At 39.3% G+C, this 23,801-nt stretch overlaps 1 protein-coding gene across 1 annotated transcript; it reads left to right on the plus strand.

The window, feature by feature from the left end:
• The first annotated feature begins 8,282 nt into the window (after window positions 1-8,282).
• NGDN (neuroguidin, EIF4E binding protein) lies at window positions 8,283-20,288 on the plus strand. Its single transcript, XM_006883151.1, has 11 exons — window positions 8,283-8,314; window positions 8,682-8,741; window positions 9,546-9,617; window positions 17,035-17,172; window positions 17,415-17,499; window positions 17,585-17,637; window positions 17,916-18,039; window positions 18,147-18,315; window positions 19,301-19,457; window positions 19,597-19,654; window positions 20,134-20,288. The coding sequence occupies exons 1-11, from the start codon at window positions 8,303-8,305 to the stop codon at window positions 20,151-20,153; spliced, it is 948 nt and encodes a 315-aa protein (XP_006883213.1). The 5' UTR covers window positions 8,283-8,302; the 3' UTR covers window positions 20,154-20,288.
• Window positions 20,289-23,801: the final 3,513 nt, after the last annotated feature.

The following is a 23,801-nucleotide window of genomic DNA, read 5'->3' on the forward strand; positions in this document are numbered from 1 at the left end:
ATGGAGACAGGTTGCATCCCTGACACACTCCTTTCCTGATTTTGAACCATGTAGTGTTTCCTTGCATGTGATATCAATGATATTTCCACACTCTGTTGGGTCACCTTTCTTTGGAATGGGAGCAAATATCGATCTCTTCCAGTCAGTTGGCCAGCTGGCTGTCCTCCAGATTTCCTGGCACAACTTAGTGAACATATCCAGGACAATGTCTGTTTGTTGAAATAAATCAATTGGTATGCTGTCAACTCCTGGAGCCTTGTTTTTTGCCAATTCCTTCATAACACCTTGAACTTCCTCCTTCATCACCATAGGCTCTTACTCATATGCTATTTCATGAAATTCCTCTGTGTCAGCCAATTCCTTCTGATACAGTGATTCTTTGTACTCCTTCCATCTTCTTTTGATACTTCCTGGATCATTCAACATTCTACCCAAACTATTTTTAAGTATTGCCACCCGTGGCTTGAATTTGTTTTTCAACTCCTTCAGCTTAAGAAACGCTGTGTGAGTCCTGCCCTTTTGATTTTCTGACTCCAGCTCTCTGCACATTTCATTATAGTATCTTGTTTTGTCATCCCGAACTGCCTTTTGAAATTTTCTGTTCAGCTCTTTGATTTCTTCCTTTAGCTCTGGCTTCTCGGCACTCTAATGCAATATTCAGAGTCTCATCTGACATCCATCTTGGTCTTTTCTTCTTCTTCTTCAGTCTTTGTAATGATCTTTTGCATTCTTCATGGATGATTTTCTTGATATGAAGTCATGGTACTAGGGATATTATAGCTAATGTTAGGTGGATCTTGGCAGAAAGCAGAGAATACCAGAAGAATGTCTATCTGTGCTTCATTGACTATGCAAAGGCTTTTTTTTTAAAAATTATTTGTTATGCGTGTACTGTCAAATCAGATCTGACTGGTACAGGAGGAGACTGTCCCTCCTTCTTCAGCAGAGCATCTGGTGGATTTGAACCACGCACCTCTGGGCTTGCAGTGCAGGTTCTTGCCACTATATGCAAAGGCTTTTGGCTTTGTGGATCACAACAAGCTATGGCTGACTCTGAGAAGAATGGGAATCCCAGAACATTTGATTGTGCTAAAAATGTGAAACCTATACTTGGACCAAGAGGCAGTCATCAGAACAGAGCAGGGAGCCACTGGATGGTTCAAAATTAAGAAAGGTGTCCGTCAGGGATATATTTTGTCTCCATACCTTTTCAATCTGTATGCAGAACAGATCATCCGAGGCTCTGTGCTGTACGAGGAGGAATGTGGCACCAGGATTGGTGTAAGAATCATCAACAAACTGCGTTATGCAGATGACACAACCCTGCTTGCTGAAACTGAAGAGGACCTAAAGCACTTGCTGCAGAAGGTCAAGGACTGCAGTCTTCAATATGGATTGAAGCTCAATATCAAGAAAACAAAGATTCTCACCACTGGGACAATTGACAGCATCAGTATGGATGGTGAAGAGAGTGAGATAGTTAACAGTTTTAGTTTACTTGGTTCCACAGTCAACACTTTTGTTAACAGCAGCCAGGAAATGAAGAGACGAACTGCATTGGGAAAGTCAGCTGTGGGGGACCTCTCAAGAATATTGAAGAGCAACAACGTCAGGCTGGAGACTAAAGAGCGCCTGATCCAGGCTATAGTCTTTGCAATTACGTGCTATGCATCAGAGAGAATAGGGATGATAGAGAATTGATGCCTTTGAGCTATGGTGCTGGAGAAAGAGTGTTGAATATACCATGGACTGTTAGGAGAACAAACAGGTTTGTCCTGGGGAGGGTGAAGACAGAATGCTCCTTGGAGTCTGAAGCTTCGTCTGACATACTTTGGGCATGTTGCAAGGAGGAAGTGGTCCTTCGAGAGGGACATCATGTTTGGCAAAGTGGAGGGGCAGTGAAGGAGAGGAAGACCCTGGATGAGATGGATCAATTCTATGACTGGAGTGGCGGGAATGAGTGCATTTGAGACAGCGAGGTTGGCACAGGATAGAACAGCATTTAGGGCTCTTGTACCTAGGGTCGCTATGAGTTGCAAGCGAATTGACGGCACATAACAACAACAACAAACAACAACAGTGTTTCCTTGCTCTGTTCTGAGGACTGCTTCCTGGTCTGTGTATAGGTTTTGCATGAGCACAATCAAGCGTTATAGGATTCCCATTCTCCTAAAGGTCAGCCACAATTTGTCGTGATCCACACAGTCAAATGATTTTGCATAGTCAATGAAACACAGATAGACATTCCTCTGGCACTCTGCTTTCTGTCAAGATCCATCAGACATTGGTGATAATGTCTCTGATGCTACAACCACTCCTAAACTCAGCTTGTATTTCTGGCACTTCTTTGTCTATGTACTGTTCCAGTTGTTTCTGGATAATCTTCAGCAGGATTTTGCTTGTGTGTGATATTAGTGATATTGTTCATTAATTTCCACACTCTGTTGGATTATCTTTTTTCAGAATGGGAATAAATATGGATCTCTTCCAGTTGTTCTCTAGATTTCTTGGTACAACCTGGTAAACATGTGCAGGGCAGCATCTGTTTGTTGAAATAAGTCAATTGGTATTCCATCAATTCCTGAGGCTTTATTTTTTTTTCCAAGTCCTTCAGAGCAGTCTGCACTTCCTCCTTCATCACCATTGCCTCTTGATACATTGTTCATTAAATTCTTCTGTGCCAATCAATTGGTTTTTTTTTTTTTTGTAGAATGACTCTGTGAACTCCTTTCATCTTCTTTTAATGCTTCCTGGGTAATTCAATATTCTGCCCATAACATCTTTAAGAATTGCAACTTGGGGCTTGAATTTGTTCTTTAATTCCTTTAGCTTAAGAAATGCTAAGTGAGTTCAGCCCTATTGACTCCAGCTCCTTGCACATTTCATTATAACACTTTGCTTTGTCTTCCCCAGCTCCCCTTTGAAACTTCTATTATTTTTAGGTGCCTCTGAATCTTATTCTAACAACAGAACAAAATACTGCCTAGCTAGGTATCATTCTTATAATTTGTACTGTGTTTGAGCATCTTGTTTTAGTCACTATGACAATTGGTCTTGTTGAGAGTTTTCCTCTTTTAAGATGACCATCTACTTTACTAAGTATGCTGTCTTTCTTCAAGAACTAGTTCCCTTCTCCAAGGTTTCTGAGATGAAGTCTTCTCCTTTACAGCATTCTGGCTCTATTTCTTTCAAAATAAAAAAAGATTTGCTCATTTTTCTGGCAGTCTGTGGTATATTCAATATTCTTTTTAAATACCATAACTCAGATGCATCAAGTCTTGTTTCATCTTCCCTATCCTGTTTCCAGTTTTCTCATGTGTATGAGGATCAACTATTGTCATATGGAAAGAATTAATTTTAAAAGCTTGCTCACATCATATACAAAAATTAACTCAAAATGGCAAGAATTAGAACTATAAAATTATTAGCATAAAATAAGACTGATATTACATTAAAATATCAACCAATAAAACACAAATAGAAAAATAGGACTTCCTTGAGTAAAATTCTTTCATTCTCCAAGTAATATCATCAAGCAAGTGAAAAGACAGCCTACAAAAAGGGAGAATACATTTGCTAATTACGTATTTGATTATGAACAGAACAAGAGAGCACTGCACATTTTAAAATTAAGAAAAGTGTGCATCAAGGTTGTATCCTTTTTGTCCATACTTATTCAATCTGTATGCTGAGCAAATAATTGGAGAAATTGGATTATTTGAAGAACAATGTGGCATCAAGATTGGAAAAAGACTCATTAATAATCTGTGTTATGTAGATGACACAACCTTGCTTGCAGAAAGTGAAGAGGACTTGAAACACAAGCTGTAGAAGACCAAAGATTATAATTGGCATAAAATAAGACTGATATGACATTAAAATGGATTATATCTTCAAAATGGATCATATCTCAACATCAGGAGAATAAAACTCCTCACCACTGGCCCAACAGACAACACTGTGATAGATGGAGAAAAGATTGAATTAGTCAATGATTTCATTTTACTTGGATTCACCATCAACACCTAGGGTAACAACAAGAAATCAAGAAACTATGCATACCTATGTTTGTTGCTATGTTGTTCACAATGGCAAAGATATACAAACAACCCATGTGCCCACCAACAAAAGAATGGAAAGAGATGTAGTGGTATGGCAACACAGTGGAATACTACACAGCACTGAAAAATGAGGAAGTCATAAAATATATAAAATGGGTGATACTGGAGAACATTATGCTGAGTGAAAATCTCAGTCAAAAAAGGACAAATACTATATAATACCACTTTTATAAAACAGGACTGACATGGGGGCTGAGGGACACTAAGAAAAGAGAGGATAAATAATGTACATCGCACTGAAAACAGATGAGAGAAAGAACTGTGTAAAAGGAATATATGATTAGGCATTATTTGCATGACAACAATCCAGAATAAGAGATACATAGCAAAGTGTACTGGGGGGGGGGAGGTGATTGTGCAACAACGAAAGAATTTTTTTAAGAGAAAAACCAAACTGCAGGAGGGGAGTTTGGAGAAAAATGTGCAACACAACGAATGAATGGAAATCCAAGTTTTCTGTAAACTTTTATTAAAATATCATTAAAAAACTTATAAAAATGGAGAACAGGTACAATAACCAAAAAAAGGAAAAAGAAATAAAAAGACATTTTGCATTGGGAAATTTGCATGCTATCAAGGACCTCTCCAAAGTGCTAAAGAGCAAGATGTGAGTTTAAAGACTAAGGTGCACCTGATCCAAGCAATGGTCTTTTCAATTACTTGCTATGCATCTGAAAGCTGGACAGTGAATAAGCATGACAGAAAAAGAATTGATGACTTTGAACTGTGGTATTGAATAAAGAGTAATCACTACCCCATGGACTGCCAAAGAAATCAAACAAGTCTGTCTTAGAAGAATTGCAAAGTGCAAGAGTTAAAGGGTGCTCTTTAGAGGCAAGAATGGTGAATCTTTGTCTCACATACTTTGGACATGTTGTCAGGAGGGGCCAGTCCTTAGAGACACAGTGCTAGGAAGCATGGAAGGTCAGAAAAAGAGAGGAAGATTTTCAACAAGATGGAGTGACAGAGCAACTCTAACAATGGGCTCAAATGCATTGGATGGTGAGTATGGGGCTGGATAGGGCAAGGTTCAGATCTGTTGTTCATACGGTTGCTATAAGTCGTAGTTGACCTGATGGCACCTAACAATAACATATGTGATAAGGAATTTGTTATTAGTAATAGCCAAAGCAGTTGGCTTGTTAGCATTAGCAGTTCTAATGCCCCCCAGTTGCTGAGGGAGAAAATGGTTAATTTCCTTCCATTAAAATTAAGTCTTCGAAACTGAATGGAGGTTTACATAGATAGGAGTAGTTTGGGGATTGTTTTCCCCTCCCTGTTTTAGGGTTTGATGAGGTTGGGATTGAAAGAAAAGTGACTGCTAATAGGTTCCTTTTCGGGATAATAAAAATGTTCAAAAATTGTGATATTTGCACAACTGTGAATAAAGTAATAACCTCTGAATTCCATACTTTAAATAGTTCAGATGTATGGATATGTTGTTGTTAAGTGCCCTTGAGTCAACTATGACTCATTTCAACCCTATTTCTAGGTATTAAATACTAAATCTCAGTAACATTTTACTCAGTAAACACAAGCAAATGATAGTTAATGGAGCTATTTTTTAAAAATTGCTGTTGCTTTTATGTGCTGTTGAATCAGAACTGATTCATAGCTGACCTTCTAGCAGGTTTTCAGAGACTGTAAATTACATGGGAGGAGAATGGTCATCTTTCTCCCAAGGAGCAGCAGCTGGTGAATTTGAACCATATGCCTTTGGGTTGGTAGCACAACTCCTTACCCAGTACTATATGTCAGCGCTCCAAACTGAAAGAAATAAACAATAAATTTCATGAGCTTATGTTCTTTGCCAATGCTTGCTGATTGAGTTGCAAAAGAATTTTTAAAATTTTAGTATACCATTCCAAAGAAATAAGAACTGCAACACAAACTGATACTGATATACTTACATCCATGTTTACTGAAGCATCAGATATAGCAGAAAAGAGTGGGAAATAACTCTTGGGCCCTTCAACCAACAAAAGGGTAAAGAAATTGTGGTACATTCACATGACGGAATTATTATGTAGCACAAAAAAATGATCCCAAATTTGTGAAATATGGTACAACATTAATGAAATTTGAACAAATGATGCCAAGTGGTATACAATAGTCACAAAAGAACAATTATATATATGAGCACTATAAGATAACTAATATAAAAAGCTAAAAAATTGTTTATACACACATAAAATCCATGGTTAACAATCATGAGAATCAAGAAAGGGGAGCAAAAAACAAGTGAAAATAAAAAGTTGGCTTCCTCTCCATATTTCAAGAAGGTAGGTCCGTCTGAGGAATGTAACTTTTTAATAAATCTGTCTTTACTATTTTACCCTCAAAGGAGGAAAAAAAAAAGTGAAGGAAAGGTTTATACACAAGGAGAAGCAATCTTGGCGGAATAACGATGGGAAGGGAGAAGGAAAGGGGAGAAAACTATTGTACTTTTAACAATCGCAGTTCAAGATTTTCTTATAACAAAAGGAATACTTGACAAAACGGTACCATTTCCTAACGTGTATGAACAAATAAATTTTGAAGTCCAAATAAATTCTAAGGAAAGGAAAGCTTATTTATGACCTAGACATACAGGTATTAGTTTTTGTGCTGAAATGGAAACTCTTCCTGAGGGAAGGGGGCAGAGGAAGGAGAAATAAGTAGTCATGGAACCTTGAGCTTCTAAACTGACCAAAAATTTAAAAGTCAGAAACACGGAATCTGAATGTCCACTTTCTTCTGCCTGAGCCCCGCAAAAGATTGGGAGCCCAAGAGTCCGAGATTGCTGAGTCCAGCAAAAGATTTGTGACCCTGAATGATGCGACTTCCAGGAGAAAGTTCAAAGTCAAGAGATCTGATTTCTAGGTTTGGTCCTTGCCGGGCAACATCAACAACATCTGTGCACTTTCAGTGTTATTTTTTTTTTAAGGCATATAACTCAAAAAACAAAACCATAAAACCTTCAAATCAATTTGCCATTTGAGTTGGAATCCATTTGTAGCACACCTTCCAGCTGATTTTCAGGCGCGGTAAACTGCGTGGAAGCAGTAGTGGCATCCACTTCGTAAATAATATGCCTCAGGAAACCCTATGAGCGTTGATAAATGTGAATAGTTGTAGAGGGGCTTCAAGCCTTTTGTTCACAGCGTCGCTATGAGTCGTGCTCCACTTGAAGGCAATCAACAACAAAAACAAACTGCGTGGAAGGAAGACTGCTCATCTTTCTGGCGCAGAGCAGCAGGTGGATTTGAAAGGCCTGTCTTCAGGTTGGCAGCGCCACCCTTTGCCCACTAGACCAGAAAACACCTAACACTTCATTAGGTTATGAACTGGTATATTTGGAAGTACTGAGAGACGTTGGAGTGTGGAGGAGTGAAATACAGCTTGAGTTTGACCCAAGTTCTGCTATAGCACTATCTGACCATGGACAAGTCATTATTTTCTCATTTATAAAATTACTGTGTTTTTATAAAAGTGGCACTTCTGTGGGCCTTCCCATTGTATGAGGTTGAGTGGTCCGGGGTCTTATTTAGAGATGAAGAGGGACAGGGAACCGAGTCTCTTGTCCACAGAAGCAGTGTTAGAGATCTAAGACTATGGGGTCTGTGATGAGCCTCACACGACCTGCGCTGCACCAGCAGCCAGCAATGGCGGCTCCCCAACATCGCCGCCACCAACATCTATCTATCGGCTGAAGCTCGCCATCTACCGGCTGTTTATGGTAGCTTCTGGTTCCTAAGGAACGCGAGAGGAGGGAGGGTGCGAATTCCGGGTACTGCGACATCCGGGAGCCAATACGCTCTCAGTTTACTTATCTAACTTTTTTCATTGGGCCATTACAATTGTTAGTCAACCATTTGCCACGTTTTTATTGGCTCGTCTTCAATCATTCTATTCAATCGACTACTACTGCTTTCGAAGAATATCTTTACGTCATTATGCATCCTGAGTCAGACGTTTTTAGCCAGTTCCTACAGCCTCGAAAACTCGGTGGAAGGTCGCTATGCGTAGGAACCGACTCGAGGGCAGTGGAGCTGTTTTTCATGCTGTTTGTTGCACTTCGCTCTTCCTTCATCATTTGAGCGGAAGTGACAGAGCGCTTAATCCTATTGGTTTTCAGGCTGTGGTTGTCTAGCAGGATTGCCACAGGAAATTACGCACCGGAAGGGGCGGGCTTAGTGAAGATGGCGACGCCGGTGAGTACATGTGGTTAATTTCTCACATCTCAATTGTAGACTTTTGCTTACACTTCACCTCCTCTAACGAAATATCTCAAAGTAGACGTGGCGCTGTGGCAGAGTGGTGGTGAAGGCTGCTTCAAAGAGGCGGCCTCCCCGAGCCACTGGGGCAAAAGCACCAGTCGGAAGACTTGGGGCTGGAGTTCCCATTCCTCAGTATCTGGAGGACCAGCCTTGCAGTGAGACGAGGCTATGTCTGTATGTTGGAGGAGATGACTCCCAAGTCAGATGTCTGAGAATATTCCCCCCCCCCGAGACGCCCCATTTTTGGATTATCTTGAGGAAAGAATGTGATTTGTCTTTGCTCTCCCTTACTCTTCTGTAGGAGGTGTTAGAGTCAGACCTGCCTGGCGCCGTGACACTTTTGAAAAACCTACAGGAGCAGGTGAGTAATGTCACATTTTAGAACTGGATTAGTCATGTATTGCTTTTGTGGGTCCCGCCTCCACACTTTGGCGACTTAGGAGCAGATCTTCGAAATCATATGCATATGTGAAAGTTGAGTAGTTAATAAAGAAGACAGAAGAATGCACTGTAGATGACAAAAGGACACACAGATCTGTCTTGGATACAGCTCAGCCAGGAAGATTGTCTCCCATACTTTGAATGTATTATCAGGAGGATACCCAGTCTGGAAAAGGGCATCATGCTTGGAAAAATAGATGGGCAGCCAAAGAGAGTACATGGGGTCGCTGAGAGGCTCCATTGCACCTAACAGCAACATTTAAATGCTAGCAGGTATCATAAAACTATTTAAGGAAAACCATTTCAGGCTAGATTTCAAAGTAATTGTTTCCTTTATCCAGAAGAATACAGAACACTTATAAAGAACCCTCCGAAATCATATGAATCTATTTTCTTTGGTTTTGTAGCTAAGCAACAGATGTGGGTAAGGTGACATGATCTGTGCTAAAAGTAACCCTTACACATTTATAAAGTTGACATTTCCTCACGATGCCCTCCTCTTTCCTCGAGGTTTGATAAAGATGATTGCATTTTTGAGATTTTTCTCTTTAAGATGAAAACTTTTTTCTGCCCTTTGATTGCAAACTATTTTTCTTGTAGTATCTCATAACTCAGAAGTTGATAACTGTAATGTTTCAAATAGTTTAAAGCAACTCTGTTTAATTATTGACCTTCAGCTTCTGACATAATGCCTAGTTAACTAATTTATTTGCACTTGTTTTAGGTGATGGCTGTAACTGCACAAGTACAAGCTCTGACAAAAAAAGTTCAAGCTGGAGCCTATCCTACAGAGAAGGTAAAATGAACTTAAAGTGTAAACGTAACTTGATGTTTTTAATAGTTCTTTTATTGTAGTTCCGTTGAGTCTAGTGAAGAAAGCAGATAGAAGCAATAAAAGTTATGTTACAGTCAAGGCAGGTGCTGTTAAGAGATGAGGAGAAAGATTACCCACTAAAAAGCAAAATTAATTAGGAAGAGCTTCTCAGCAGAAGTGACCCAATTTTGAAGAAGAAATTGGAGTTAAAAGGGCAGAAAGAAACATGTACAAAGACCTGAGAGCATGATGATGTTTAGAAAAGGAAGTAAGTGAATTGTGTGGTTAGATGTACGTTTTGGCTGTGTAGGGTGGTTAACTGAAATAACTGAAAAAGCAGACCAGCTAAGAAGTTGTAATATTTAAGATGCTGTTGCCTCTTTGTTAATTGTATTTTGGTTTCTTATATGGCACTTCAGGTACCTGCTAGCAGGGTCACCTAGAGTGGACAGATTTCAGTGGAACTTCTAGACCCTGACACTCTAGATAAAATGGTCTGATTTTTTACAAAAAATTAACCAGTGAAAGCCATTTGAATCACAACAGAGTATCATTTCATATAGTGTTGGAAGATGAGCTCCTTATATTGGAAGGAACTAATAGTGGCTGCAACAATGAACTCAGATATACCAATGGTCATGAAGATGTCATAGGCAAACATTTTCTTCTTTTACATAAAGTCACTGTGAATCGGAGCTCTCTTGCTTATCTCTTATAACAAGAAGATACTATTTTTTTTTAATTATTAAATTTTATTAGTATTAATGAACATTTACAGGGATTTTGGGTTTTCATTCCTTCATTGCTGTACCATTCTCTCTAACCTCTTCCTCAGTTTGTTCTTCTTCCCCTGCCCTCCGAATGTCTGTTTTAATTGTCCAATTGCCACAGTGCTTGTCAAAGCCAGTTCTGTTTAATCTCCTTTGTCAGTGTGTCCTTTGCCATTCCCTATCACTCCTCCCTGAGAGAGACTTCACCCTGATTCATAAGAAGATACTATTAAAGATAAATTAACTTTTTATGTAATAAGAAAAATTGTCAAGCAATCACAAGATTTATTATAATGGGAAAATCTGCTGTCAAGGACCTCTCCGAAGTGCTGAAGAGCAAGTATGTCAGTTTAAAGACTAAGGTGCATCTTATCCGAGCCTTGATATGTTTATTTATTTGCTATGCATCAAGAAGAGAGGAGTAAATCAATTCCTTTGTATTATGGTGTTGGAGAAGAGTACTGAATATCCCATGGGCTGTCATAAGAACATACAAGTCCGTCTGAGAGGAAGTGCAACTAGGCTGCTCTTTAGTGGCAAGTCTGGTGAAACTTCAAAGTGCATACTTTGAACATGTTGTCAGGAAAGGTCAGTCACTTCTTGGAAAAAGGCATCATCCTGGGAAAGGTAGAGGGTCTGAGAAAGAGAGGAAGGCTCTAAGATGAGATAGATTGAGAAAATTACTGTAACAGTGGGTTCAAGCCTAGCAGAGATGTTAGATGAGGATGGCTCAGGATAGGGCAAGGTTCGGTTCTGTTGTTCATAGTGTTACTGTCAATCATCTTTTTGATGGCATCTGAGCTTCAGCTTACTTGGCTCCACAATCAACACTTGTTACCAGCATCCAGGAAATCAAAAGATGAATTGCTTTGGGGAAAATCTGCTGTCAGGGACCTTTCTAGAGTCCTGAAGAACTAGGATGTCAGTCTGGAGACTAAGGTGCTCCTGATCCAGGCCATGGTCTTTGCAGTTACTTGCTGTGCCTTAGAGAGCTGGACAATGACTAGGGATGACAGAAGAATCAAGGCTGTTGCGTCGTGCTGGAGAAGAGTATTGAATGTACCGTGGCCTGTTAAGAGAACAAGCAGGTCCATCCTGAAGAGGGTAAAATCAGGCTATTCCTTGGAAGCAAAGATTTTGAACCGCTATCTGACATACTTTGGGCAGGTTGCAAGGAGGGACCAGTACTTAGAGAGGGATATCATGCTTGGAAGGGTGGAGGGACAGCACAGGAGAGGAAGACCCTGGATGACATGAAGTCAGTGATGGGTAATAGGGTGTTTCACAGATGATGAAATTGGTTCAAGATAGGGTTCAGAGCTGTTTTACATAGCATAGGGTCATTATGAGTTGGAGTTGACAGCATGTAACAACAAGAAGAACAAGAAAAATCGATGCCTATAAATTAATCTCTCATGTAATGCCATAGACTGGAAGACGTATTGTCATTTTAGGGATACTGAAATGATGAAAATTATTGTATCTTACAGTTGAAATATGGTAGTTTTCAAGTTAAGTCCTTGTAAATCTCAGGGAGTGTGGGGCATTATGGAAGGAGTGCTGTGGATCCTGTAATCTTTTGTGTACATTAGGAAAAACACTGGTGTTACTGGTTTTATAAATAGAGTTTTATCCCAAGACACTACTTAAACAGAACGTGAAATAGCTCAACAACAATGTGAGAATTGTTAGAGTATGTTAATATGAATCACTGAACAAGTTTTAAGTAGAGAAGTAACAGCAAATCTTACGTTTCAGAAAGAATGAGCTGTATTTCAAGTGTGTTATTTCATGCTTTTTCTTATATTATCTTTTGTTCTTAGTGTTTTCCTCTTTGATTTTTGCTTTATCTTCCTTTGTTTGTTTCATGTACTTCAAACCCACTTCGAACTTCACATGCTTAAACATGTCCAGACAGCCTACCTCTCAAATTCTTAGCTTGACTTTGTTCTGAGTACTACGTTTTGATTCACTTTAATGCTGTTTTTAGATGGGTTTCTCTTGGATGTTTTAGATGGGTTGCCAGCATGTATCTTTAATCTTTACACATTTATTTATTCATAGAGCGTATTCTTACTAACTTATCTTTCATGCCCTTTTCTAAGAGTGTTGTTGAATGTAGAATATGATTTTCAAGGCTGTTAACTTTTCAGAAACAAATTTCCAGATCTTTGGTTCAAACCTCCCCTGAGTATGTTTAAACCATAAACTTCCAGTTAGTAGTCAAGTACTTAATCATTTGTACCACCCAGAGACTCTTTTTCTAGGTGTTTTAAAGGCTGCAAAGTGCTTTTATATTTTTGGATCCTCATAATTATTTGTGAGGCTGAAGGAACTATTGAATGTACTTTACAGACGTAGAGGCAGTCACATAGTTTACTTGACTCACCCAGTATTGATTACTAAATTCTGAATTACTAAGTCATAGCTTAAATCCAGCTTGTCTAGCTTTAAATTCTTTGCTCATTCACCTGGGCCTAACTAGTGCCAATCTCAAGAGTCTTGAGTATTCATTTAAAGATACCTTATACTTATTCAGTCTCCTAACCAAAGAATTCTACAAGCTGCAGTATATGAGGAAGAATGTGACATCAAGATTGAAGGAAGACTAACAATTTATAATAAGCTGGTGACACAGCTTTGCTTACGGAAAATGAAGAACCTTTGAAGCATTTATTGATGAAGCTTAACTACTAATCTTTACATGGCTCGTTCCTCAACATAAAACAAAAATTCTCACAAATGTACCAGTAAACATCATGGTAAATGGAGAAAAGATTGGAGTTGACAGTGCTTTCATTTTACTTGGATCAGATTTATAGTTAACACCTGTGGAAGCAGCAGTGAAGAAATCAGCTTGGACAGACTTGCTACAGATGACCTCTCTAAAGTGTTGAAGAGCAAAGATGCTACCTTGATATCTAAGGTGCACTTGCACCAGACCATGCTGTTTTTGTTTTGTGTGCATGTGAACGTTGGAAAGTGACTAAGGAAGGTGTTGTTGTTGTTGTTGTTATGTGCCGTCGAGTCACCTGCGACTCATAGTGACCCTATGTACAACAGCCCTAAACTCCGCTCTGTCCTGTGCCAATCGCACTGTCTCTGACACTCCCATCCCAATTATCCCAGTCACTGAATTAATCCACCTCATCGAGGGCCTTCCTCTCCTGCGCCGTCCCTCCACCCTCCCAAGCATGATGTCCCTCTCTAAGGACCGGTCTCTCCTCACAACATGTCCAAAGTAAGTTAGACGGAGCCTCAGAATCCTTGCCTCCAAGGAGCCACCCGGTTTAACCCTCTCCAGGACAAATCTGTTTGTTTTCCTAGCAGTCCATGGTATTCTCAATACTCTACTCCAGCACCACAGCTCAAAGGCATCAATTCTCCTTCTATCCTCCTTGGTCATTGTCCAACTCTCTGATGCATAACAGGTGATTGCGAAGACCATTGCCTGTATCAGACGCACCTTAGTCTCCAGAGAGACACCACTGCTCTTCAGCACTTTGGAGAGGTCCCTAACAGCAGACTTTCCCATGGCAATGCGCCTTTTAATTTCCTGGCTGCTGGTGCCAAGACTGTTGACTATGGAGCCAAGCAAACTAAAGCTGTGTACAATCTCAATCTCTTCACCATCCATTCTGATGCTGCCAATTGGTCCAGTGGTGAGAATCTTTGTCTTCTTGACATTGAGCCTCAATCCATATTGTAGGCTGCAGTCCTTGACACTCTGCAGCAGGCGCTTCAGGTCCTCCTCAGTTTCAGCAAGCAGGGTTGTGTCATCCGCATAACACAGATTGTTGATAAATTGTCCACCAATCCTGACCCCACATTTCTCCTCATAGAGCCCAGCCTCCCGGATAATCTGTTCTGCATATAGGTTGAAAAGGTATGGAGATAGGATGCATCCCTGGCGTACGCCCTTCCCAATTTTGAACCATGCAGTGTTCCCTTGCTCTGTTCTGACGACTGCCTCCTGGTCCAAGTATAAGTTTCACATTAAAACGATCAAGTGTTCTGGGATTCCCATTCTTCTCAGAGTCAGCCACAGTTTGTTATGATCTACACAGTCAAATGCCTTTGCATAGTCAATGAAACACAGATAGACATTCCTCTGGTATTCCCTGCTTTCAGCCAAGATCCATCTAACATCAGCTACAATATCTCTAGTACCACGACCCCTTCTGAAACCAGCCTGGACTTCTGGTAGTTCTCTGTTGATGTGCTGTTCCAGTCGTTTTTGGATAATTTTCAGTAAAATCTTGCTTGCATGTGAAATCAGTGAAATTGTTCTGTAGTTTCCACATTTGGTTGGGTCGCTTTTCTTTGGGATAGGAACAAATATCGATCTCTTCCAGTCAGTTGGCCAAGTGGTCGTTCTCCAGATTTCTTGGCACAACTTGGTGAGCACGTCCACGGCAACATCTGTTAACTGAAATATGTCAGTTGGTATACCATCTATTCCTGGAGCCTTATTTTTGGCCATGTCCTTCAAAGCAGCCTGAACTTTGTCTTTCATCACCATAGGCTCTTGCTCATATGTTGTTTCATGAAATTCTTCTGTGTCTTCCAATTCTTTTTGATACAGTGACTCAGTATATTCCTTCCATCTTTTTTTAATACTTCCGTGATCATTTAACGTTCTGCCGAAAGCATCCTTGATTATAGCAACTCGAGGTTTGAATTTGTTCTTCAGTTCCTTGAGAAAAAAATAATGCCTTTGAATTATGGTGTTGGTGAAGAGTATTAAATGTACCGTGGACCAGTAAAAGAACAAGCAGATCATCTTGAATAAAGCCAGAATGTGTTTTAAAACCAAAAATGGTCAACAAGCAAATGGATGGGAAAACTGGTACATCTACACAATGGAGTACTATGCAGCAGTGAAAAATAATAACCTTAGAAAACACTACGCAACATGAGTCTGGAAAACATTTTGTTGAGTGAAATATCTCAGTCACAAAGGGGCAAATACTGCATAAAACCACTGTTTAAAACAATGAGATGGATATGGGAATGGAGAGAGCAGGAAAAGAATGCACTGAAATAGGGAAGGACAATCTGAAATGGATGTTTAGACATTTTTTGTATGACAATTAAGAGTCTAAAACAGGACAAGCATTACAAAATTAATTGAGGGAGGAAAATATGTATGTATGAATGAATGAATGAAAACCAATCTCTTTTTGTAAACTTGCACTAAAACCACAATAAAAAAGTAGTAGTGGATTAAAAAATAAAATAGACAAAAAATGGCAAGGCTTTGACTCACATTCTTTGGGCATGTTATCAGGAGAGACCAGTCCCAAGAGAAGAACATCATTACTTGGTAGAGAATCAGCAAAAGAGGAAGACCTCTTAACAAGATGGATAGGGCTTAAACACAGCCGCTGTTGTGGAAATGGTGTAGGAGCCCAGGTAGTGTTTTGGTTTGTTTTTATAGTATTCAGGGTAACTGAGTCAGAACCTACTTGGCACCAAACAATGCAACAGCTTAGTGAGTTGAATCTCACCTCAACCCATTGATTGTATAATCTTGGGCAATGTATTTAACCTCTCTTAAAGTTGGTCTTCCCAAGGTTGTGGACTTTGTAAATAAATTCATGTCTACACATGACTTTATTTTTTTAAAAAAACAAAACTTGGATATCATTTACTTAGTTTTTCTACCTGCAAGTATAGTGGTTTAAAAAAAAAAATTTAGAAACTCAAGGAAATGAAAAATCTACTTTAATCACCACTTTTATATAACCACTGTCTTAATTTTGAGGGAGATATTTTTATTATAAAGTAATATATGTTAGATATGGGAGAAAGATAGGTAGTCTCTTCCTATGAAATTAACTGCATCTGAAAACCCTCTGGATAGTCAGCGATGGGTCGTTTCTGACCCTACAGCACAAAACAACAATATATGTTAGATGTCAAAACTTTTTTTAAAGCAGTATAGGCACACCATTTTTTGCTTTTGCTCATTTCTTCTCCAGAGGTAACAGCTGTTAACCTTGTGCTGCCTTCCAGACATTATTCTATGCATATAAAAATGCACATCATACTTTTCACTCTACAATTAGTGCCATAGTATACATTCTGCAGTTTGCAATTGGCATATGTAAGTGGTTGCTTTTACTGGTATTTACAGTTCTTCTGTGGGAGATAAAGTCAGTACTTGGTTGTTTTGATTAAAGTAGTTTAAAATGTGGCATATCTAGACATATTTTTGGTTATCACAAATTGGAAGAGTTACTAAATAGAGGAAAACAAAATATAGCTGACATTCTATAATGCCCCAAACACACTTGCCACAGGAAAGAATTAACTGACCCAGATATCACTTAACTTTGATGTTGAGAAACCCTATTTTGTAATCTTTATTGGTTTTTATGCTCTTATTGTTTCTCAGTTATTCTCAGTGCTTTATTTCTTGAGTTGGTATCATTTTCTGTTGGCCATCTTGTAGAACTAGGCAACTACTTTGTGCAGAATACCATCAGAATTTTATGAGTACTGAGGGGGAAATTTTAAACTCTGAGAGAAACATTATCTTGTCTGTATTATACTTAGCAAAATTAGATTTATGGTTTTGATTCTTTTTTTCTTTCTTTTTTTTTAAATTCTCTTACTTAATTTAGGGTCTCAGCTTACTAGAAGTGAAAGACCAGTTGCTGCTCATGTACCTTATGGATCTGAGCCATCTCATCCTGGACAAAGCCTCAGGTGGATCTCTTCAAGGACATGCTGCGGTTTTAAGACTAGTGGAGATTCGCACGGTATGAGGAGTTTAGTATCTTGGGATTCTGAGTTTCCGAATCCTTGACTCCAAGACTATCATACAGTTGCTCTCCTTTTCAGTGAGTGAGTTTTCATGTTAAAGAAACCAAATGAAAAAAGTACTTTTCACATGTGCTGCTTTGTTCATATTTTAGATGCTTTATCTAGCAGGTTACTCTTACCCCTGATATGTGTTTAATTTGAATAAGAACTATAATCTTATTTAACTACCACATTTTAGGTTTTGGAAAAGATTCGTCCCTTGGACCAAAAACTGAAGTATCAAATTGACAAACTGGTCAAGACTGCAGTGACAGGCAGCCTGAGTGAGTGAAAGAAGCCACAACATAATGTGGGGATCATTATAGGGTTCCACAGCTTGTAGAACCTCCTGGGTTTTTTTCCTTTCAGGTGAGAATGACCCACTTCGCTTTAAGCCTCATCCCAGCAATATGATGAGCAAGGTAAGGGATTGCATTATCCTGCCTTTCCTAAAGAATCTAAACCTAAATGAGCCTTGTTGTGACCCAGGATCTCCTAGACTTCCTTTAATACTGTTAGTTCCTAGTTTATCACTTAAAAAGGTTGAGTGGGAGAGTTTCTTTTCCTGCTTTTGTTCATATTTCTTTATTCATTTATTCATATTGTTCATCTTTCTTTACTAGACTACTCTAGCTGTGCTTTTTCTTCTTTAACCTAACCAGTACTTCCTAAGTTTGAAGGCTTTGTGTTCTATTTGTAGTTGAGCTCAGAGGATGAGGAGGAAGATGAAGCAGAAGAAGGTCAATCTGAGACCTCAGGAAAGAAATCTGTAAAAGGAACATCTAAGAAGTATGTTCCACCACGCTTGGTTCCTGTGCATTATGGTATGAACTGTGGCTGCTGCTTCCTCAGCATAAATTGATTCTCTTCTGGGTTTTCTTTTTGTTTCTTTTTTGTTTTGAGATAATTCCTGTTGTTTTTTGTCACATAGATGAAACAGAAGCTGAGCGAGAGAAGAAGCGTCTGGAACGAGCCAAAAAACGGGCCCTGAGCAGTTCTGTCATCCGGGAACTCAAGGAGCAGTACTCGGATGCTCCAGAGGAAATCCGTGATGCTCGGCATCCTCATGTAACCCGCCAGAGTCAGGAGGATCAACACAGGTTTGCACTTAGAAACTTTTCATACTGTGGATACCTGTCCTCAAGATTTGAACAAATATTAAGTCTGATACCAAGAGCTCTGTATAGGAAATGTGGAGAAACTTGGGGCTTTAGTTTCTAAGAATTTAAGAGTTTCAAGCACAGAATAATAACAAGAAGAAAATGGCCTTCCCCTATCTCCCAAGTGTTCTAAAACAAATGCCATATGAAGAATATGTTCAGTTCTAGTAGGGCTTGAATTGCTTCACATCACTGCCACAGCATTCACTTCTATGGAGAAGCCGATAAAAGCAGGTTTTCATAATGATCTTGAGTTGTTGTTAGGTGCAGTCAAGTCCAGTACGACTCATAGCAACTCTGAACAAAAGATCTGAACTCTGTTCTGTGCCATCATCATACTTCCTGACACACAAGAGCCCATTGTGGCAGTCACCACATCAGTCCACTTGGTCAAGGTCTTACCCCCCTTCACCAGCCTTTCACACTACCTAGCATCATATCTTTCTCCAAAGAATAGCCCCTCCTAGCAGCATGCCCAAAGTATGTGAGACAAAGACTCAATGATCTTGAGAGGGCTAAATAAATTCAGGGAATAAAAGTGAGGCATCAGTTGCTACTTGAATATAGACTCATTGAGTTTTGTTCACAGCAGTTTCTGTGGTTGATAGATTTAGTTAAAAGACCCATTTAGAGAATCTTAGGTCTAACTGCTGGGATATAAGAATTTCCTGGTAGAATATTGAAAAGATCTTGTGTACAGGCTATGTGGGTTCATGCCTAGAGAGAAGTCCTAGACAAAGAGTTATTTCATTGGAATTGCATCATATTCTTTATGTCCTTACTTTACAACTCTGTTGATGTGCTATGAAATTTCTTTGTGTGTCTGAAAAGGGGAAGCATAAATAGCTGGGCCCAAGTTTTTGGCTGTAGCTCTCTATGTCTATTGTCTGAACTGCTCAAAATGGGTCTTGTCTTCCTCCATCAGGATTAACTATGAGGAGAGCATGATGGTTCGTCTAAGTGTCAGTAAGCGAGAAAAAGGACGACGAAAACATGCAAACATCATGAGCTCACAACTTCATTCCCTTACGCACTTCAGTGACATCAGTGCTTTGACAGGAGGAACTCCTCATCTTGATGAGGTGAGATGGAGATACAGGTTAGGAGGGTCCTTCATGTTCTCAGCCACATGTATGGGTCATGTTACCATGAGGAATTTGGTGTGGGATGCTGGTACTTGGAAGTGCACTGCCATTCCTCCACTTCTCCATCTGTCTCCAGGACCAGAATCCTACTAAGAAGCGAAAAACGATGCCCAAGAAAGGTCGGAAGAAAAAAGGTCAGTGAAAGATTAGGGCTTAGGTGACACAGATTTAGAAGGATGAATCAGAATGCCAATTTTCTTTATTTTCAACTTGGGTCTCACCAGCCTCTTAGTATTTTTATAATGGACACAAGTCTTTTTAGATGGGGTTTTTGTTTGGTGTTTTTTGTTTGTTTTGGTTTTTTTCTCCTTTCCCCTTTCCCAGATTGGAAATTGGCATGATTCACAGAAGCAATTTCTGGATTCCATTTCTGAGTTGCCAGAGTTTCTTTTTAGGCTTCCTTGGGTATAACTGTCGAAGTGTCACTTGAAGGAAACATCCCAGATCAAAATTTTATTTCCACTTCAGATCTTTCTGTCCTGGGAGGATGTGAAGAGTAACCCCCAGGGGAACAGCTTCTGCTGATCCTGTCTTTGTAGATGCCTTTTCTTTCCCTCCATGCCTTCACTCTCTGACTGTCCTTTGCCTCATTCTTGATTTCCCTTCCTTTCAGGTTTTCGGAGGCGGCGATGATGAGTGTACATTTTTCTGGTTTTTTTGGTCATCCTGGGATACTTCCAGTTTCACTGTATGTAGGATTTTGTTCTTGGAATTCATTAATTTTTGGACATGTGGAAAGCTTCTTGTTAATAAAATAGATTTTACTTACAAATTGAAGCCCTCTTTGCAGTTCTATTGTCTGAGTGGACTCACTGGGTATTGTTCGGGGGAGGTAAAAGGGTAAAGATGAGATTTTCTTGGGAAGAGAGAAAGTTGATTTTATGTATTTTTCCTTAAGAAAGTTTGGTTTGTTTTGTTTTTTCAGAAATTAGAAATTGGTTTAAATATACTGAGAGATTCATATAATCAGTTTTTCTATAAAATTTCACCTATGACTTGTTACTGTCTTAATTAAAACATATTAATGTTAAGGTTTATACTGTTTATTTGTTCTGCTAACAAGAGTCTCATAGATGAGTAGCTATAACAAATAAGATTTTATTTTCTCACTAGGAGGCTAGGTGTCCAAGTTCAAGGTTCTGGCTCTGGGGAAAACTTTCTCTTTCAACTCTGAAGGAAAGTCCTTGTCTCATCAGCCTCTACTTTCTGATTCTTTGGTGATCTCTGTGTCTTGTAATCTTGGCTTCAGCTTTATTTGCACATTTTCATTTAGTCCTTTTTTTAAGTCATTAAAAGTTACTGGCTTGAGTGCTTGCTTCGGCAGCACATATACTAAAATTGGAACGATACAGAGAAGATTAACATGGCCCCTGCGCAAGGATGACACGCAAATTCGTGAAGCGTTCCATAAAAAAAAAAGTTCTTGGCTTGAGATATACCTACATTAACCTGGTCTTATTACATAATAATCAACTCAAAATTGAACAACTCTATTGTCCAGTAGGAATCAACCCATAGCTGACTCTCCCATGAGCTTTCACAGGCTATACTCACAAGGGAGGAGAATGCCCATCTTTCTCTTGTGGAGCTGCTGGCTGCTGGATTCACACCACCTGTGTTTGGGTTGGCAGTGCCGCTCACCCACTAGGCCACCAGAGCACCCTCCAGTTTGGACAATAAGTTCAAAACCCAGTAGAACAAATTATATTAGCATTCAAAACTTGACAGTAATCCTGTGATTTCTGAGACCACGTAGACCTTCTGAATCTTGAGAAGTGGCACCTTTGCCATCAGTTTCAAGTTTGCATTCCAGGCTCACTTGCAAGTGCTGCCCTGGCTTCGGGCAACCCTATCTTCCAGTTGGTGACCCTGCTGCCTCTCCCTGGCAGACTCCCATTTTTCTGCCCCTTGGGTGTGGCAGCCCTGCCCCCTCAGCTTTGAGTAGTAATCCCTCTGGCTGGTGTTGAGTTGGCAAAACTCCAACTCTAAAACCTAGGAGGCTGCAGCCCCACTCTTTGAAATCCAAGAATCCCATCCTTTGAAACTGATAAAATCCTATTTCCCGTGCTACTTAAACAATTCTACAGATTTTTTAGCTGCTCCAGCAAAGATCTTTTCTTAAAGGACTAAAGATACAGTTTCCTCCCTGTAGGGTTCCAAGAAAGAGCTTTTTCTCCTTTCATTTCACAAAGGTCTCTTTCAGTCTAAGCTGTGGTAGGTAGTTGGATCCATCACTCACAAGCTTAATATCTTTAACAAAAGATCATACAGCCATGTCATTAGTGAAAATTCTGGGACATGTGTCCTTCCTTAGTTTATATAATAGAATTTTCTAAATTTTTTAAGTTCTATTTTAATCTTGCACACTTTTTAAAGTCTATCCTTTTTCTCTTGCATTTGAGGAAAGGAGAAGCCACATGATCCCTTTAACATCTTACTTACAAATCTCATCAGCTAAATGTATCATTTACATGTTCTCCTCCCGTGTGCTTAACTGCCTCTGAAAACCCACTGGAGGGTGGGCTATGGGTCAGTTCAGACTCTGCGATACACAACACACACCTTCGTTTTCTAGCACTGCTATCATAGAAATAGCACAAATGGGTGACTTTAACAAACAGGAATTTATTTTCTCACATTTTATGAGATTAGAAGTCTGAATTTAGGGTGCCAGCTCTAGGAAAAGTTTGCTTTCAGCTCTGGAGTTAGGTTCTTGTCTTTTGCTTCAATTTCTTAGTTGCTTGAAAGTCTTCTTGTGTCTCGGCTTCTATCTATTGCCATCTTTGCTTCCTTGCTTGCATTTATGTAATAACCTCTTATATCTCAAGAGATTGACTCAGCGTACACCCACGCTAACTCAACCAATGAGATGATAAACACGAGGATAGAAATTGGGAGAGAGATATATAATACACACTGTTCCCCACCCACTCACTGCTTTTAGGTTGATTCCAACTCAGAGTGAACCACCATCTGGTTTCGGAGGCTGTCATTCTTGGCAGGAGAAGACTTCTACCTTTCTCCACTGCAATAGCTATTGAATTTGAACTGCTGACCTTTTTATTAGTTACAGTACAACATGTAACCAACTGGCCACCAGGGCTCCTTTAATAAATATTTTGGGGAGACATACAATTAAATACTTAACAATATATCTACTAGCCACCAGGTGGCATTAGTGGTTCAGGAAATTTACTTTGGCACTTGACTGTGATCTAAAAAGCATACTAGAACTTTTTCTAATTAGCAGGATTTATTGTCATTTCCACTTCTGAATATTTTTCTTTCAAAAGTAGTGAATGTAAAAAAACCACAGTAATGAGTGTCAGTTATTGAAAGTTAGAAAGTTCATCAGGAAAGAAGAGTGAATGAGAAGACTAAGTACAAAGAATCAGATTAGTCTTATATTTACCAGCTTCTCTGAGCCTTTTTCAGCTATAAAGGCCTCAGTTTACCAGATCCTGTAAGGCCAGCTTTTTACTAAGAACTGGCAAGAAAAGACTAGCAAACAAGGAAAAAATTCCTAGCTTGAAATCTCAAGGAAAGGAAATCCCACACTAGACAAGCTCAAACCAGAAGACTAATGGGAATTACATGTATGAGTCTTGCATTCCATCCAGAGAAGACTGCTTTTGGAGTCAAATCCCTCAGTGACCTGTCTTAAAAGAACAATAAACCATATTTGGTATCTTTTTTCCCTTATCAGTCTTTGGTCACTCTGAGTTATACTTGACTCAGTGACACCTAACAACAACAACAACATCAGTCTTTGGATAATACAAAATGTGGTAAGAGGAATGGAAAGTGAGTACAATTAATCGATTGGGTTTTGCTTAATTTTTTAAAGGCTTTGGAACCCATAAGCTGCTAATTTTTACGTCTGACACTCCTGAGCAGTGTCATAGAGAAGAATGTAATTTGGAACATATTGTATCACCAAAATTATGTTGATAATGAATGAGTCAGTGAACTTGTATTCATACTCTTCTTTGTTGGGACAGGAATTTGTTTTCCATCAGAAGAAAGACTGATTGTAGTGCTGTTTTTTAGCTAATTATGATCTTTGGCAAAATACTTAACCATTGCTGACCTTAAATTTTCCACAATTCAAAGATGACTGTATTAAATCTCTGCAAATCCCTCCAACTCAAAGAGCCTATAGAGTTTTTCTCACAGATCATTTTAGAGTTAAAAGAATATCTTCCTATGCAAAGGACCCACATTTGATTTCCTTGAATGAATGCAGACAGAAAGCCACAACAATTTGAGATCCTTTTCTTT

Source organism: Elephantulus edwardii, unplaced genomic scaffold (assembly GCF_000299155.1).
Source record: "Elephantulus edwardii isolate Elephantulus edwardi_28Jun2011 unplaced genomic scaffold, EleEdw1.0 scaffold00026, whole genome shotgun sequence".
Taxonomy (NCBI): domain Eukaryota; kingdom Metazoa; phylum Chordata; class Mammalia; order Macroscelidea; family Macroscelididae; genus Elephantulus; species Elephantulus edwardii.

Coding starts and splice junctions, on each gene's coding strand:
- NGDN (XM_006883151.1), top strand. Junction 17,173..17,414: donor GACTAGTGGAGATTCGCACG/GTATGAGGAGTT, acceptor ACCACATTTTAG/GTTTTGGAAAAGATTCGTCC. Junction 19,458..19,596: donor GAACTCCTCATCTTGATGAG/GTGAGATGGAGA, acceptor ATCTGTCTCCAG/GACCAGAATCCTACTAAGAA.